General features: G+C 38.7%; 1 protein-coding gene across 3 annotated transcripts in view; it reads left to right on the top strand.

Moving 5' to 3' along the window:
• Positions 1–17,404, top strand: part of RASGEF1B (RasGEF domain family member 1B) — a 36,017-nt gene that overhangs the window by 16,056 nt on the left and 2,557 nt on the right. For all 3 annotated transcript variants that reach the window (XM_067557096.1, XM_067557095.1, XM_067557094.1), the window contains 11 exons: positions 600–722; positions 1,727–1,864; positions 6,592–6,804; positions 6,935–7,009; positions 8,322–8,417; positions 8,874–8,976; positions 10,076–10,155; positions 11,184–11,279; positions 15,133–15,228; positions 16,448–16,571; positions 17,271–17,343. In XM_067557096.1, coding sequence (XP_067413197.1) covers positions 600–722; positions 1,727–1,864; positions 6,592–6,804; positions 6,935–7,009; positions 8,322–8,417; positions 8,874–8,976; positions 10,076–10,155; positions 11,184–11,279; positions 15,133–15,228; positions 16,448–16,571; positions 17,271–17,343 — 1,217 coding nt within the window. The remainder of the gene's footprint in view (positions 1–599; positions 723–1,726; positions 1,865–6,591; positions 6,805–6,934; positions 7,010–8,321; positions 8,418–8,873; positions 8,977–10,075; positions 10,156–11,183; positions 11,280–15,132; positions 15,229–16,447; positions 16,572–17,270; positions 17,344–17,404) is intronic.

The raw sequence follows: 17,404 nt of genomic DNA, 5'->3' as shown, positions 1-17,404 counted from the left end.
TTGTTAATGGGAATGGGCTGTAATGGGGGGAGGAGAGGAATGAATCAACTACAATCTAAATGGCTTTGCTTTTGCGAGCCTTAGTTGAGCACAGAGTAACAAAGCTGAGCCAAAAATGTATTTTATTTTTGCTGTACACCTCTGTTTGCTGATCTCTATGCCCAACAGTGGTATCACATCTAGCGTGAATTTTGTTTCTGCTAGAATGAGTTATGTGACCTATTAGCTGCTCTCACACAGGTTTACTGCAGAGCAAGGGAAGAGGAAGTAAAATTGTGCAGGGTAATTTCAGGTGCTGAACTTGTACATACTGTTGTTGCAAAGGGATAATCAAACCAGCCCTGTCCTGCCATGGGCCAACCTTGTTTTCGTCTTAGCCTTGTCTAACTAGGCTCATGTAGCCACTATGTAATACAGGCTCTGCAGAGGTGACATATGTTACAATTAAGTGCTTACCTCTGCAGTAGTAGCAGGCATTCTCATCACGAGCCATACACAAAGTTGCGCTCTGATGATACAGCATGAAAAACTGAATTGAAAGGAATGTTGTAGTGGGGAGTACAACCAACATGATGATTTTTCCCCTCTGTCTCTCACAGAGAACATACATATTCACCTTCCTTCTCAGTTCGCGTCTGTTCATGTATCCTTACGAGCTAATGGCCAGGGTTTGCCATCTGTGTGTTGAGCACCGGAGACTAAGCGAGCCTGGGGCTGATAAGGTTAGTCTTTTGCTAAATCTGTTAAGTCTCATTTTCCCTCTGCCAAGGTAGAACTTTTCAGGTCAGTGAGTCTGCTACAGGATTGAATATACAGAAAACCTGTCATTAGCAACTGTCATCTGTGGTTTGATCCTGCACACGCTGAAGTCAAGGGGAGATTTTGCCGCTGAATTCAATAGTGCAAGATCAGAGCCCTAATGAGTGAAAACAGTCTCTGCTGAGACATGTTTCATTTCTCAAATCCAGTGCACTATAAGTCACTTTTTATGTTTTAACTTCTTGTAATAAAACAAGTAGGAAAAAGAAATGCGTATATTTAATAATATAGATGAGTTCATACCTTGGATACCTTTAAATGCATATGGTACAGTACCAAAGATGCACTATATACATCTTGACATGTTAGGTCTGCAATCCTGTAAAAACTTAGGCACAGGTTTAACTTCAAGTACGTGAGTGTGAACTCACTGGGACTACTCACACGTTTAAAGTTAAACACCTGTCTGAGTCTTATTTAGACAGTAAGCTCTTTGGGACAGGAACTGTCTTTTTGGTCTGTACAGGAACTAACACAATGGAGTCCTGGTCCATGACTGGGCTTACAGTATAAGTAATTAAGAATTAATTAAGCACATGCATAAATTTTTGCAGAATCAAGGCCTTAGTTATAGCATAGTTATCTGCTATGTATTTTTGGAGACTGTATCTAGCATCTAGGGTTTTTCTTATACTGATAGAATTTTCTCTTTTTAAATTTGCCAGTTCACTGATCGACTGGTCCAAAGCCCAATGAAGTCAATGCGCTTTGGCGTAGGCACTTAATCCAGTGCCCAGTTAAATTACATTTAAAGTTTTAACTGACTTTCATGTCCTTATATTCCACAATTGTAGTAATCCATTGTAATAGATTATAATTCAATTGGTTTAAATATTTGTTTTATTAATGTTCCATATAACATTTTCTGTCTCACTCTTTTTTTTTTTTTTTTTTTTTTTTAAACTAGAACTGGATACGAAAAATTGCACCTAAAATCCTGCAGCTGTTGACTGAGTGGACAGAGACGTTTCCATATGATTTTCGAGATGAAAGAATGATGAGGAACTTAAAGGAGTTGGCACAACGAATAGCCAGCGGTGATGAGGTCAGTTACCTTTAGCACAAGATGGCTGGAAAAGAGGCATCATAGAGTGAAATATTGCTGGTTATTTATTAATAATATGTAGAAGCTAGGGGAGCGAGGGTTGTTGGTTATGGAGGTAATTTTATGAATGTGAATTGAATGTTTTGTCCAGTGCCTAGGGTGCAGATGAACCCTTAAAAAAACAAAAACCTAAGTTCTAAACAGTGCAATGTTTCACCTTCCCTTTGTGCTGAGTACTCTTTGCTCTGTGGTGCCCAGTCTCCATACTTAGTTCTTGGGAGAGTATTGTCTGTTGTGCGAGTAGATGCTGCTTATAATTTTTAGTTCCATATTTTATTTTAATGGAGGAGAAAGTTGGTTGTGACCCTGAAAATCCTTCCTGATATGAACCATTACATTGAATTCATGTGAGGAGGCTTTTCAGGATCAGGCGTTTGATCCCATAGGAAAGGCATAGCAATGTCAAAGAGGAAAGTTTCTAAAGGGATGATATTAACTAGGATGGGAAGAACTGGCCTTTGGTTTAAGACACTGGCCTTGGACTCAGGATCTGAGCTGCATTCCTGGCTCTGACGGATTTCCTGGGTGGCCTTGGGCAAGTTACTTAATCCTTCTGTGTCCTGGTTCCTAGATAGAGAGACTTCTTGTAAGGTGTTGAGATGCTAAACTGAGGAAGCCCATATAAGTACACAGATAGAAGCAGCTTAGGTTTTATAAACCATTTAAAACAAAACAAAAACAAAAAAAGCCATTATGAATAAAAATGTTTCAAAGAACTTTAAAAAGTTGAATGAAAAGTCTTTTAAAAAAAAAAAACCAACAAAAAAGCCCCCATGAAACCTTTCATAAATTTCTCGATTCTAAGAGAAGGGAGGGACTGCCACGATCATCTACGCTTACTTCCTATATCTCACAGGCCATAGTGCAGTGTTGTGTATATGAACAACCACAAGCTTTTGTCAGGACAAGAGGCCGGTAAGTAAGACTGACTAGAAATACCTGTAAAGCTGATGAGTCTAAAAGAAGCAACACCTAGACAATAAAATCAGTGAAAAGTGAAGAGTCTTTTAAAAAAATCTACATTAGATTTTAATCATCTAATGTGGTGGTGCTGGTTGTAACATCTGAAAGGATGCTGTTGGTGGTTTTGTTAATGAATCTTAGGTTAATGTTGTCCCTTTAAGGATGATGCATGTTTTTGGGTGCATGATTTATATAGCAGGTGTCATCAGAGAACATAACTCACGTGACAGGGCTGTGGAGAAAAGAATACCACATACACCAGTATAGCATTTGGAAGAAAAGTAAACCGAGAGTACTGACTAAACAGCAGTATGTTTATTGGCATTTCCAGGGACTAGTGTTCATCTCACTCTATTATAAACTCTTGCATACCGTGCTTTACTCCCTCTTCTACATATTTAATTAATTTTGCAGACGATAATAAATTGGAAGAAATTGTAAATACTGTTAGACATGAAGGAACCTCGAGACATTGGAAACACGGGCAGAACAGAATAAAATTAGACTTAATTTGGAACTAAAAGAACAAGTACCTATATACAGGGGAAACTAATTCAAAGCCCAGATGCTTAATGTGTAGGAGAAGTTTGGAATGTAGTAATGCTGGAGAAGATCCAGTCGTGACTGTGGAGAGCAAATCAGCACCCGTTTGCAATGGGATGTGACAGCAAAATAGGTTGCATTCAGCAAGATATCATGACATGAAGCAGGAAATTTTTTGCCTATTGCTCTGTTGCAATTGCACCCTGAATGTTACTTTTGGGTCTAGGTACCATGTTACTAGAAAGATATTGACAAATTGGAGGTAGCTCAAAGAAGAACAATAGAAGGATTAGGGGCCTAGAGGAATTGGTTGGTGAAAGATTGATAAAATAACAAAATATGTATAATTTTGGTAAGCATTTGGAGGGTATAAAATAAAAGGAAAGAGAGGAATTATTTGGGGTAGTGCAAGGGGATGATGCAAATAGAAGATGAGTGAAATTAAGACTGGAAAGGGTAGAAGATTAAAGAGGGCTTTTGGCAATGAGATGTATTAGTTTGTGGAATAATCTTTCCATGGAAGTGATAGAAGTGCCATAATTTGAGAAATTTACAACTATACTGAACACAAAATGCTACAGAACGTACTGTAGGAAGTAATCCTGCCCTGGCAAAGAGATGGACTAGATGATCTAATAGGTCTCTTCCATCTCTGCCTCTCGGCGTAACTTTGTGACTGCCTTTCAAAGATGGGGAAAACAAATGTCGCAGTAGAGTTTTGAATGCAGTAAATTATTAGTAAAATTGGCTAGTGGATGGCTTGGAAGGATTAATGCAGGCTACTCTGACCTTGCTTCTATCAAACCACACTGCAGATTAGTTCGGTATCATATGGGTTGTGTGTGCAAGCCAGGGCCTTGAATGTTGGAAAATAATCAGTTCTTGCAATTTAGCAATTTAGCTCTTTTAGTTTCAAAATCTCTTGTGTCACTGCTATTAAAACCTACCATTGAGAGCTTAGTGAAGTCTAGAGCAAGCCTAGTAAATACAGCTATGGACTTGTTTTGAAACAGATGAATTTTAGCACTCCTGAAATGTGGTGGCATACTAGTAAAGGAGACTGAAGTCCTCTCTGACCTTCGATTTTCCTCTGTGGTGAACTTCTCCACACAGAAGGCAACAGTGCAAACTTCCCACAATAACCCTAACCTTTCTGGAAAGGACCACCTCTAAGGGCAAGAGAGTAGTTCATATTCCATGGCTCATTCAGTACTTGCCCTCCCTGCTGAGGTGATGAATTAAGATGCTAATGAATGCTGATTGCAGCAGTGAATCTTGGGATGTGAATATTTATTCACTAGGGACTGAACCATAGGATCTAGAGATGGAGTCAACTTAAATAGGCTTAGTCCATATCCCTGCCAGTACAGGATTGTTCTCTGTTGTACATTCTTCCAGTTTAGTTTGAAATGTGCAAATGAGTAAGGTATGTTCCATTTCCTTTGCAAGATTATTCATCAGACTAGTAGAACTCCCTCTCATAAAGTTTGTCTTGATATTGAGCCTCAATTTTGTCTTTCATAATTTCATTCTATTGTTCCTACATCTGCCCCTCTCCTGCCTTTGAGCTTACGCTCAAGTATTTCTAGGCTGTTATGTTCCCATCATCATCTAAGAGTATGTCTGCACTGACGGTGGCAAATTTGCCACCGTCAGATCGATGTATCCAGATCAATTGAGCCAGTCTGATTGTGTCACTACGCAAAAGAATAAATGGACACAAGTCAGACATAAAAAATGGTAACATCCATAAACCAGTCGGAGAGCACTTCAGTCTCCTAGGACACTCTGTAGCTGACTTGAAAGTTGCCATACTTCAACAAAAAAACTTCAGAAACAGACTTCAGCGAGAAACTGCAGAGCTGGAATTCTTATGCAAACTTGACACAATCAGACTGGGTCTGAATAGGGACTTGGAATGGTTATCTCATTGCAAGAAGTAATTGTCACTGTTCACACATTCTCCCTTCTAATCAATGGTTGTGAATAGGCCTCATCTACCCTAACTGAATTGACTTTGTTAGCACTTGCCCTCCCCATTGTTGTTTCTTACCCTTGGATATATATATATATATATACACACCTCCTATCTGTGGTTTCCACTTCATGCATCTGATGAAGTGGGTTGCAGCCCATGAAAGCTTATGCCTGCAGAAATTTGTTAGTCTTTAAGGTGCTACAGACTCTCGTTGTTTTTGCTGTGTACAGACTAACACAGCTACCCCTCTGGAAATTAAATATGTCTAGTGTTTGACTCTAGCTAGTTCTATGGAAAAGGTCTGTTTTTTAAAATTAATATTGAAAAACACAAAAAGCAGGATTGCGTTCAGGCAAACTCAAGAAATTCTTAAAAGTGGCAGCTTTACAGTGAGTGACAAGTACATTAGGGAACAGGTAACATTCATTTATTCCTAGACCAATAACCTTTTACTGTGCTGCTGATAGATTTTGGGCACTTCACATTTGCAAGCACTTAAGCATTTCGTTAATGGCTTTAGGATTGTGTCTTGAATATAGAAAAGTAACAACCTAATGGTTCCATTATAACAGACCTATGGGCTGAAAGCCCTGCTCCCTCTGAGGCTAGTGGCAGAACTCCTCTTGACATTAATAGGAGTAGGAGCAGGCCTGGGGAATGAAAGGAAGAAATACAGCGAGATTCTCTTCTCTTTGTCTGTCTGTTTTTACACCAGTTGTAATTCCGTTGACTTCATGGGATAAGTCTTGATTTACACCAGTGAAAAGAGAATTAGGTCCATAACATCATAAAATGACTGCACTTTAAACTCATGGATTAGGGTTTTTTTCCTTGCTGCTTTAAACAGTGGGAGATAGCATTTTACCCGATGGACAGTGCTTCATCTTGTACTATAGGTGAATGAATGTAGCTTTCCCTTTCTGTTGTGACTTGGACTGGTGAGGACACCACTGAATCCCTAACGCAATCAAACCTTAAACTAAATGCTTCCAAGGACAACATGTTAAATGCCTGCTCTTTAATGTATCAGTTTGGCAAGGGTTGCTGTAAGAATAAACTTGGTTCTGTGAGTGTCTAAGTTGATATTGACTATTCATCTGAATGAAGCTGTCTTAGTGCCATCAGGAATATAGTAACCTTCCATATTTTGGGAATATCCTTTGCTTGTCTCATGTCATGGCAGATGTACCGGAAGAATGTACAGCAAATCATCCAGAGCCTGATCCGAAAACTTGCCTCTCTTAGTCAGTATGAGGAAGTGCTTGCAAAAATCAATGCAACATCCACAGATCGACTGACAGTCCTGAAGACCAAACCTCAGTCCATACAGAGGGACATAATCACTGTCTGCAATGACCCTTACATGTTAGCCCAGCAGCTGACTCACATAGAGCTGGTAAGTTGTTGCCAGGTCTTTCGTATATGTATTTTCCAGCCACAATTTTATTCTTCCCATTTTTTGCTTCTGTTTGAAATATAAATCAGTAAAGGAAATGATTACTTTGTTTTGTTTCCTTTTAATGTAGGAGAGGCTCAATTACATTGGACCAGAAGAATTTGTCCAGGCGTTTGTACAAAAGGATCCTTTGGACAATGACAAGGTGAATGGAGGGGAACAGGGGCAGTTGTGGAACTTGGAATGGTATCCTATGCTGACCTATAAGCATTGTACAGGATAGATAGAATATCTAGCAAAAATATGCCTGATAGCTGAACTCTTAAAACCAGAAAGGAGATTTTTTTTTTAACTTTACCCTGTGAATCATTGTTAATTTAGGGGGCAAATCCAGCTCACGTTCTGTCTTTGCTCAAGCAAACAAACTCCCATTGCCATAAACTGATTTCAGTCGGGTTTTGCTGATTTTACACCAGCTGAGGGTCTAGCCCTGGGAAAGGTTTCTCTTTACCGTATGTTCTGTAGTCTATAGCCAAGATGAGATGCATTTCAGCCTTGACATCACTGGCTTTCCCCATCCATTATTCCCCTCCTGTCCTTTTAGGAGATTGAGCTATTTGAAAGAAACTGATGAGGGTCAAATTACAAACCTTTTGTACTGTACTGAAGAGAATTTTGAGTTATAGAATTAAGGGCAAGGACAAACTCTGCTTTTAACTAACTGTGCTGGAGCTTTCACTCTTTCACGTATGTTCTGGCGATGCTTAAGATCTGCATGTTTACTGTGCCAAAGCCATGTAGTTAACCTGTTCTTGTGAAATGTGGCAAACAGAACATAATAGCTTTCAATTATAAATTGCCTTCCATCCAGCTGGGATTCTGAAATGCTTTTCTAGAGATAATGAAAATCTCTCCACCCACTGCTACTCAGTCAGCCTGGGATGAATTGGGGGAACTGTTCCAATGCATTACGTAATAGCATAGAACAGGAAGGGAAGAATAAGACTCCAACTGAAATTACATTCTGCCTTCTTAAAATTCTCCCAATAATATACTAGTTGGGCCCAGGCACTGGAATTGACATGTCAAATGAGTGGTCAGGACTCAATTTTCTCTCTCATCTGCAGTGTTCCCTAGCATCATGATTTGTCATTGCTTTAGTACTGACCATGCTGTGATTAAGCAAAGCACTTTAAGCATATGCTTAACTTTTGGATCATGTACCTAAGTCCTATCGTTATTCAGCAAAACACTTAAATGGGAGATAAGCAGGTGCTTAATGTTAAGCATCTGCGTATGTGCTTTTCTGAATCAAGGCCTCAAAAAAATGCCACCTAATGAATCACCAACCTCACTTTCCTGCATCTCCTTGAGTTTTTTCTTTGGCCATTGACCCTACTTACTTTGATATCTGACTGGGTGAAAGCTTAAGATTGCCAGGTTGCAGGTTAGGAATCTCTCTCCAAGAAGAATGCAGAATAAATTAATGACATTGTGTTTTCCCTTTCTTTCTTCAGAGCTGTTACGCTGATCGAAAGAAGACCCGTAACCTGGAAGCCTATGTAGAATGGTTTAACAGACTCAGTTACTTAGTTGCTACAGAAATCTGCATGGTGAGCAAGTCCTTTTCTTTGATGCAACAATTTTCCAGTTTCCTGTTTATGAAACTATGAAGCAACATTAGTTCCATTACTGTCCCTTTGGCTTTGTCTCACTCTTGGCTACTCCACCATCATATGTTGTCCTTTATGCCTAGAAGATCCTCTGTCCCTTCTTGTTTATAAACCATCTTCTCTTTTCTTCATATACTTCCTTCCACAAATCCTTTTAGGGTTCTCTCTCCAATAATTACCCACGCCCTCACTGTCCTGAAGCTCCGTAACTCATTTGGTTTGTCTCTCTCCTTTCATAAGCTTTTTGGAATGCCATTTGCTCTATTTGTAGAATACAGTGTAAAATTGCAGTACCCACAGAGGAAACGTTTAACAATAAAGTTGTCCCTTTGTAGAGTCCAGTGGAGGTCTCCCTTTCCTGCTAAAGAATAAAACTGTACTATTTGTCTCTCTCAGCCTGTGAAGAAGAAGCACAGAGCAAGAATGATAGAATATTTCATTGACGTGGCCAGGGAGTGTTTTAACATTGGCAACTTTAACTCCTTAATGGCGATTATTTGTGAGTATAAGGCTTGGGGAGAGTTTTTTCTTGTTTTTAATCTAAAGATTTTTTTAAAAATATGGGAACCTATTCCCTATTTACATTACCAAGCACGGTGGGAAGGGAAGGAAATGATGGGGAGAGTAGGTAAATATATTTGTAATATTAAACATCAATAAAAGATTGTAAAAGAGTATTGTAGTTCCAGCTACAAACCTTCACTTATACCATTAGAAAGAGAAGACAAGATAGTTGACTTAGTCTTTAAAAGATTCATTTTGTTGATGTATGCTTCAAAAAGCTCAGTATCCTCCAACCACGTTCTTTGGAGTGCATTGAGTTCTCAGCTATGGCCCTGATCCTCCTGATGTGTAAAGTTATTTTCATGCTAAATTGGTTGGAGTATTGGGATTGAACCTACTCCCATTGAAGTAACTGCCAAAATTCCTGTTGACTTCAGGAGGAGTTGTGGTCATCTCAGGCCCACTGTACCTTGTATATAATAGCCAAACATGCCATATATTGAAAGAGCATAAAGTTAAGCCTTCACTTAGCCTCATTGCAGCTACACAGGGAAGAAGTAGCATGGGCAGCCTACGACTTCTATATTGCCACCTAGAGGTCTATCTCTTCTCTATTGATACAGCTGATGTTGCTTGGCATGGTGACTGCATTGCACATAATGGAAGCCCGTGTTCAGTAAATTATCTGAATATGCTTTAAGGAGACTAATGACGTTGCCCTCAGTTTTTACCCTGGGACTTTTCAGATCTCAACATCCACTAAACTGTTATCCTAAAGTATCATAATGGGATGTCTTTATTAATCTCCTATACTTATTGGACATGGTCTGGTGCTAAAATACATCGTATCTGTACCTAGCCAGGCAGGGAAAGATAAAGATCTATCAGTAACGTGTAGAACTGATGGGCACTGCTGTTTCTATTATACTGTAAATATATTGATAAGTAAAAATAGCCAGAAATGTCTATATCTACCATGAAAAGCCTTCTTTTGTTAATAGCTCTTTCATTGTAGAATTACTTAGCGATCTTACATACTTTGTTTAGACTAGTTTTGTTCTATTAAATTTTTAAATTGCTTTTCTCCAATAAAGCTGGTATGAACATGAGTCCAGTCTCCCGACTAAAGAAGACCTGGGCAAAAGTCAAGACAGCCAAATTTGACATTCTTGAGGTACGTTCAATTGACGCTTCAATTCACACTGCTGTCAGTAGAGTGTAGGTTTGACTGTTCCTGAAATGTGAGTCTTACTGTTTCCTATCCTACTGGAAGTTTAACAAAATTGTATGTGTGCATGTCCCTAGTGGAAATTCATGCCAACTCTGTTGGAGTCTTTCAACTGACTTCTGGCGTCTGTTAATTCCTGCTGGTCCCTTTTTGGTTTGGAAGAGCCAGTACCTTATTGTATTATTACAAAACCTACCTGCCAACTAGAACTATTTGAAATTTTTTCAGCTGGAATTTGAAATTGTGGGTAACTCTTCTTGGCGCTTAGAGGTGTGCAATAAGATTGGGGTTGTGATGGGAAAGTAAATAAAGCAAAATTCTGCTCTCAAATCTACCCGGCAGAATATAACCCTAATGGTGTGTTTACACTAGAGTTTTGTTTTTTTTTAATCTCAAGTTAATTGACTGCTGATGAACTCAAGGTAGTCAACACATTTGTAGAGGGTAATGTGGATGTTCTAGAATGCAAATTTGTGGTTTGCCCTGGGGATTCAGATTAGCTTTTACAAATGTGTTAATTATCTTGAATTAATTGATAATCAATCTGAGATTTTTCAAACAATCCATACTGTAGAAAATGTGACTCTCAGTACATATGTGCAACTTTTATTAATGTCAGAGAGTTACACATACTAGAAGAGCAGAATATTGGTCTCAAGACCCATTGTATGGCTCTGAGAGCAGTATTTGAGTTGATGGTACAGTTTTTTGGGAGGGAATCTGGCATTGCTTCTATGCAAGCCTGATTGGTACTTGCTCATTGGGCATTCTGAGCAAGTATTTTTTAAAAGTGACTTTCTAAGTGTAAGGACCTAACAGAGCAGTAGATGGTTTTATCTGTACTTTAAAGATAACATCTGTGTTGCAATTCAACAAATGTGTTAGGTTCTAAAATTCGCCTTTCTAGTGAAAACCACTGTACATATATTGGCACTAAATCTCTGAAACTCATTTACGTTTATTCCCGTCTGTAGCATCAGATGGACCCTTCTAGCAATTTTTACAATTACCGAACCGCTCTGCGTGGAGCAGCTCAGAGGTCCTTGACGGCTCATAGCAACAGAGAGAAGGTAGTTCATGAATGACTTAGCAAAATGGACATTCTTCAGATATGCTTGTCAAGCTATGTGGGGAGCTGTTCTCCAGCAATTCAAATTCTAAGGCTCTAAACTCAGCCAACTCAGATATGTGCCTCAACATTGGGTCTCTGCTTACCCATGAAGCTTGTGCGGGGAATCACCAAGAACAAGACTTTATCCTCTTGTATGGTATCTGAGAACCCACAGGAAAAGAAATGGGAAATTTTAGGGGATTAAAGGGTTTGGGATAAAGAGCGTTTTGCCTCATGATTTCAACTGGAAGCCCAGCTCAGTTTTGTACTGACTGATGAAAGGGGTTACCATCTAATGGTCATCTTCATGTCCTAAGTGAAGTAGGATTAGTGGTCTCAGTCCAGGACCCAGGACCCATTGATCACAGTGGGATTACTAATGCTGGTCTGGATCCCCCAGTATGATCCATATGGATGGACAGATGGACATGTGCATAGAACCCCAGTGCCCTCACTAATTTGCATGGCCACATTTGTCCATGTGGATCATCTTGCAGGATCAGAGTCACCAGTTGCATAAAACCCATAAGGATTAAGTTTAGTAATCCTAGAATCATAAGGCTGGAAAGGACTGCGAGAGGTCATCTAGTCCAGTCCCCTGCACTCATGGCAGGACTAAGTAATATTTAGACAATCCCTGACAGGTATTTGTCTAACCTGCTCTTAAAAATCTCCAATGATGGAGAGTCCACAACCTCCTTAAGCAATTTATTCCAGTGATTAACAATTTTTCCAGCTTTTCCTAATATCCAACCTAAACCTCCCTTGCTGCAGTTTAAGCCCATTGCTTCTTGTCCTAGCCTCAGAGGTTAAGAACAACAATTTTTCTTCCTCCTCCTTATAACAGCGTTTTATGTACTTGAAAGCTGTTATCATGTCCCCTCTCAGTCTTCTCTTCTCCAGGCTAAACAAACCCAGTTCTTTCAGTCTTGCCTCAGAGGTCATGTTTTCTAGACCTTTAATCATTTTTGTTGCTCTTCTCTGGACTTTCTCCAGTTTGTCCACATCTTTCCTGAAATGTGGTGCCCAGAACTGGACACAATACTCCAGTTGAGACCTAATCAGTGCGGAGTAGAGCAGAAGAATTACTACTCATGTCTTACTTACAACACTCCCACTAATACATTCCAGAATCATGTTTGTTTTTTTGCAATAGCATTACACTGTTGACTCATATTTAGCTGGTGGTCCACTATGACCCCCAGATCCCTTTCTGCAGTACTCCTTCCTAGGCAGTCATTTCCCATTTTGTACATGTGCAACTGATTGTTCCTTCCTAAATGGAGTACTTTGCATTTGTCCTTACTGAATTTCATCCTGTTTACCTCAGTTTGTCCAGGTCATTCTGAATTATAATCATGCTATAGATGAATGAGAATAGAAAGAAATCACTCCTGCTGTATTGCTTATAATTCAGTTTTACTTTCCTCTTATCTTGTTTTGAAATGGGGATTCGGGCAGGCAGGATGGGGACTGTAAAGATGACCCTGTTCCAGTGTTTGACTCCACCTAGGACAAACCACAAACACTTGTGTCCTAAACCCCAAATGTTTTTGAAATGTCTAGACTAGCATTTCAAGCTGTTAGTTAACTTGAGTCAAAATGGGGAACACGAGCGCAAGTCTCTGCTCTGTATGGCCTTTACCCGTTCAGCTTTAAGGATGCCTTGCATACAGTTAGTTGCTGTGGTTCATTAGTGTGAATAGCCAAGAATAACCAAGTATTCATGTGACCTGGTCATGGTAGGTCAAGAATCCTCTCTTAAATCACAAGAGTGGCTGTAATATTACTGAGAAATGGAGGCAAAGAAAGATACCACCTCTTCGAGATTAAACTAATGTTTGAGACATAACCAGGATTTGGATATACATTAAAGTAGAACATTTGTTGCATCTCTTGAATTTCTCTTGGAAAGGAGCCAAATAGCTTGCTAACCTACATCCACTTAGAGGCAAGTTACTAAATAATTTTACTTCTTATAATATTGACTCTGCTTGTCAGGATTAATAAACCCAATTTTCATGCATATAGAATAATTTTAACTATAAGGCAGGATACTTCATAAACATTCTACTCGCTTACACATGTTTTGCACTTAAAAAATGTATGGGTTTTGAGTGCTAAGAACCTGTTACAAATAAAGGTGTGAGATCTTAAGGTGTAAAATCCTGCAGACATTATGGATACAAATCAGTTTCAGGAATCCAGAGAGTTTATTCCTATGTATTTATTCATAGAGCTGAGTGAAATTTGGAATTTCCAAATTTCAACATCTGGTTTTGTCCCAAATTAGGACAAAAAGTTCTGAATTTCTGCTTAGCAAAAAATGTCAAAGTTTGATCAAAACAAAACATTTTGACATTCCCAAAATCAAAATGTTTCATTTTGATTTGTTGAATTGACTGAAAATGCTTTCCCCCTATTGTAGTGCACAGCTTCATGGGAGTTGTAGGTCTAGCTAAAGAACATGGCCCATTTGGGAAAATGGGGGCACCACAGTCCTGAACTATATTTCCCTTGGGCCCAGTCTTGTGACTCCCATGATGTACCACGGAAAGCTTGGTCATAAAGAAATCTGTATTGTATTATGGGAGATGTCCTCTGGGGAGCTCAGCCCATAGCAAAGAATGGGCGCCCCATAGGTAAATGCAGTTTTAATGTTTTATTGAATTGTTTCAAAAGTAAACTTTTGGGGTCAGTTTAACAAAATTAAATATTCCAAATTTGGATCAAAGTGACCCAAAACAAAATACTCCCATTCAGTTTTCCCATGGAAAAACTTTGATTTTGCAAGAACTGTATTTTCAGTCAGGAAATCATTCTGACAGATTTCTGACCAGCTCCACTTATGAGCCACTGGCCGAAACAGTCATATGATCCTGTCTGGGTTGGAAAGAGGAGACTTCATAGACGGATAGAAACGTAGGGCTGGAAGGGACCTGTTCTGAGACAGAACCAAGTGTACCTAGATCATCCCTGACAGGTGCTTATCTACCTTGTTCTTAAAAACCTCCAATGATGGGGATTCCACAACATCCCTTGAAAGCCTGTTCCAGTGCTTAACTATCCTTATGGTTAAGCAATTTTTCCTAATAACTAATCTAAATCTCCCTTGCTCCAAATTAAATCCATTACTTCTTGTCCTACCTTCAAAGGAGATTGAGGTGCATTAAGTGGAGTCTATATGAAAAACTATTCTTCTTGGTTTTCAGAAGTGACCTCCATAGGACAATAAATCCGCCTATGGCTTTACGCTTTATTGCTGTTGATTGTTTTTTCAGCTCTCCACAGCATTCTAACTTTGGCATTAATATCCAGGTATCTGTTTATAAAGCACAAACAAGAAGTGGGCACCTCTGAATTTATACATTCTGGAATCTGCAAGCCTGTGTGAGGAAAGGTCAAACTAAGGAGGGCCACTATAATAGAAACTGAGCATGTTAGGCAGACAGCTGTCGCTCCAGAGATACTGAACGTACATTGTGTCCTCTGTTGACAAGAATGATCACGAAATCAGATATATTAACTGCAATTCTTAGAGAGCTAGAGGCTTTACAGAGATGGAGTGGATAGAAGGAATTTGGGACAAAGAAAGGAGGTGGAGCTGAGATGAAGTCTGTCAGAGTGGGGTGATAACTATGTTTACTTCATGTATTATAAAATGCATTATGCCCAGGAACACTTGAAGACTTTGGCTTTTCAGTATGATGCTTAATTTTTATAGCATATGACACAATTTTTCATGCATATGGTATTACTGTTGTATCTCGATTCTGTGTCATATTGAAGGTGGAATCTTGTTCTTTCTTCAGATCGTGATACCTTTCTTCAGTCTCTTAATCAAAGACATTTACTTTCTCAACGAGGGCTGTGCCAATCGCCTTCCAAATGGCCACATCAATTTTGAAGTGAGTAGAACATTTTATTTAGAACTTGGTAATACTTAACTGCCATACTTTTAGCTCCCTGAACAGAAAACATAACTGAGTTCTTAATCCTGCTTTCTATTGGGAACGAAATTAGGCCCCAAGTTTAGTATGTTTATGAATTACTGCTAGAGATGGTCAAAAATTTTGATGTCAAAAATTTGTTTGCTAGAGATGGTCAAAAATTTTCTGTCAAAAAAGTACAGATTTGTCAAAATCACATTTTTTCAACAGTGTTGCCAATTTTTAGAGGGGATGATGGAAAAGTCATACTGATCAGTTTTGATAGTTTCAATTAATTTAATCTACACGTAACTATTACATTATATTACATATCTATATATTTTTAATATACTAGAAGTTAAAATTCTTGTTTTGCAGGAAATAGTGATATTGCAGCCTTTCCTTCCAAATTGGAACAAACTTTTTGAAACATCCGAATTTCCCGTGGAATGGAAATTCTAGTTCCCGACCATCTTTAGTTGCTACAATCCACTGTTTACTGGTGTGTTGTGTTAGCCGCATGATACAAGTCAGTCATTTGGGGGTTCTGCTTTTAATTCCCTAGTGTGGCGTGAATTTGTAGACATGATCATGATATATTTGTGCTCTGCCCACATATTTTCTACTTGAAGGGAAATACATAGCACATAGATGTGCATTCTGAACCTGAACTATATGATCTGGAATGCCCTTATGTTTAAAGCTGATCAAAAAAGCTTTTTAAATTAAACATTTTTCCTGTTGGAAAATGTTTGTCAAAACTGAAATTTTACATGTGGAAAGATCTATTTTAGCAGAACTTTCCATCATGGAAAAATCTAAACTTTTCAGGTCAATAAACTGAAACTACACATTTGAATTAGAGCATATCGGAATGTTCAGTTCAGAACAAAAATGTTAAAATGAAATATCCACACACTTCCAAATTTTGTTTTTTTTCCTAAACTCTTCATTCTGAAAAAAGTTTTGATATTTTAGTATGGTTTTTGTCTCAGTTTGGGACAAAAAATACATGTCTAAATATTGGAATTTCCTGGGGGAGGGAAATTCAGTTTTTCCATCCCTCTCATGTTACTGTTTGAAAACCTAGATGGAAATTAGCCTACTTTAAACCCAGAGTAGCTTCTCTAAATTCAATCAAGCAGATTACTAAAAATTATACATCTTTTGTTTTTGTTTCCCCACTCATCATTTCCAGAAATTTTGGGAACTAGCAAAACAAGTGAGTGAGTTTATGACATGGAAGCAAGTGGAGTGTCCATTTGAGAGGGACCGGAAGATCCTGCAATACTTGCTCACTGTCCCAGTCTTCAGTGAAGATGGTAAGGAATACACTGTGCTCTGCTTTTCAGATGATTACGTGCCTATTATTGCTCAACCTCTTCCTATGTTAAGTTATCGCTTTGATGAAGGAAGACCTAGCCCTGGAACATACTTACACAAATATAAACATGGCATATAAGTTACACCGGGCACACAAAAAACACAGAGTTTTACCTTTTTAAAAGTGTATCTGTTCTCTGAAAAGTGGCTTTGGCCCCTTCCCTGCTTTTTAAAAGAATATTTATAAGGAATGGAAAAAAATAAGAACTAGGAAGCTAGTCCACAAAAACACAATCTAAAGTGTACGTATTTGCTTTGTCTTTAAGGATGCTTTGACCTAGGGGATGCTGCTAGAAAAGCAATTGGGTCTTGGCCTTTTGTTCACAAAGCAATTCTCCTATGAGCTCAAAACTTTCTTTTGCAAATATTCACTTCTACCTTCCTGCATTTGAATTTTCCTAAGCTCTTCTTCTTTTTCCTGAGGATAGTCTTTGTTCTCATGTACGTTTTGTTAGTATTGACTGGATTATTAGTGAGTATTGTGAGTGACTATGCATTTTGTAATGGAACTGTGGAGCCATAAACTGATGGATGGCTAATATAAAGAGATTTTATTTTGTTGTGGAGGCACTTTCAGAGAATGGTGAATTTTTAAACTGCCAATAGCACCAGTATGATGATCTTGCTTCTGATTGCAGCACTTTACTTGGCTTCCTATGAGAGCGAAGGTCCTGAGCATCACATTGAAAAGGACAGATGGAAGACTCTAAGGTTTGTGTCAAAGGTTATTGGCATCAATAAATCAACAGAGTGAGATGTAATTCTAGCATCG

Source organism: Emydura macquarii, unplaced genomic scaffold (assembly GCF_026122565.2).
Source record: "Emydura macquarii macquarii isolate MOO-44397 ecotype Brisbane River unplaced genomic scaffold, CSIRO-AGI_Emac_v2 contig_1790, whole genome shotgun sequence".
NCBI classification, from domain to species: Eukaryota; Metazoa; Chordata; order Testudines; family Chelidae; genus Emydura; species Emydura macquarii.
The sequence above is the reverse complement of the archived record's forward strand: the minus strand, read 5'-3'. Positions and strand labels throughout refer to the sequence as shown.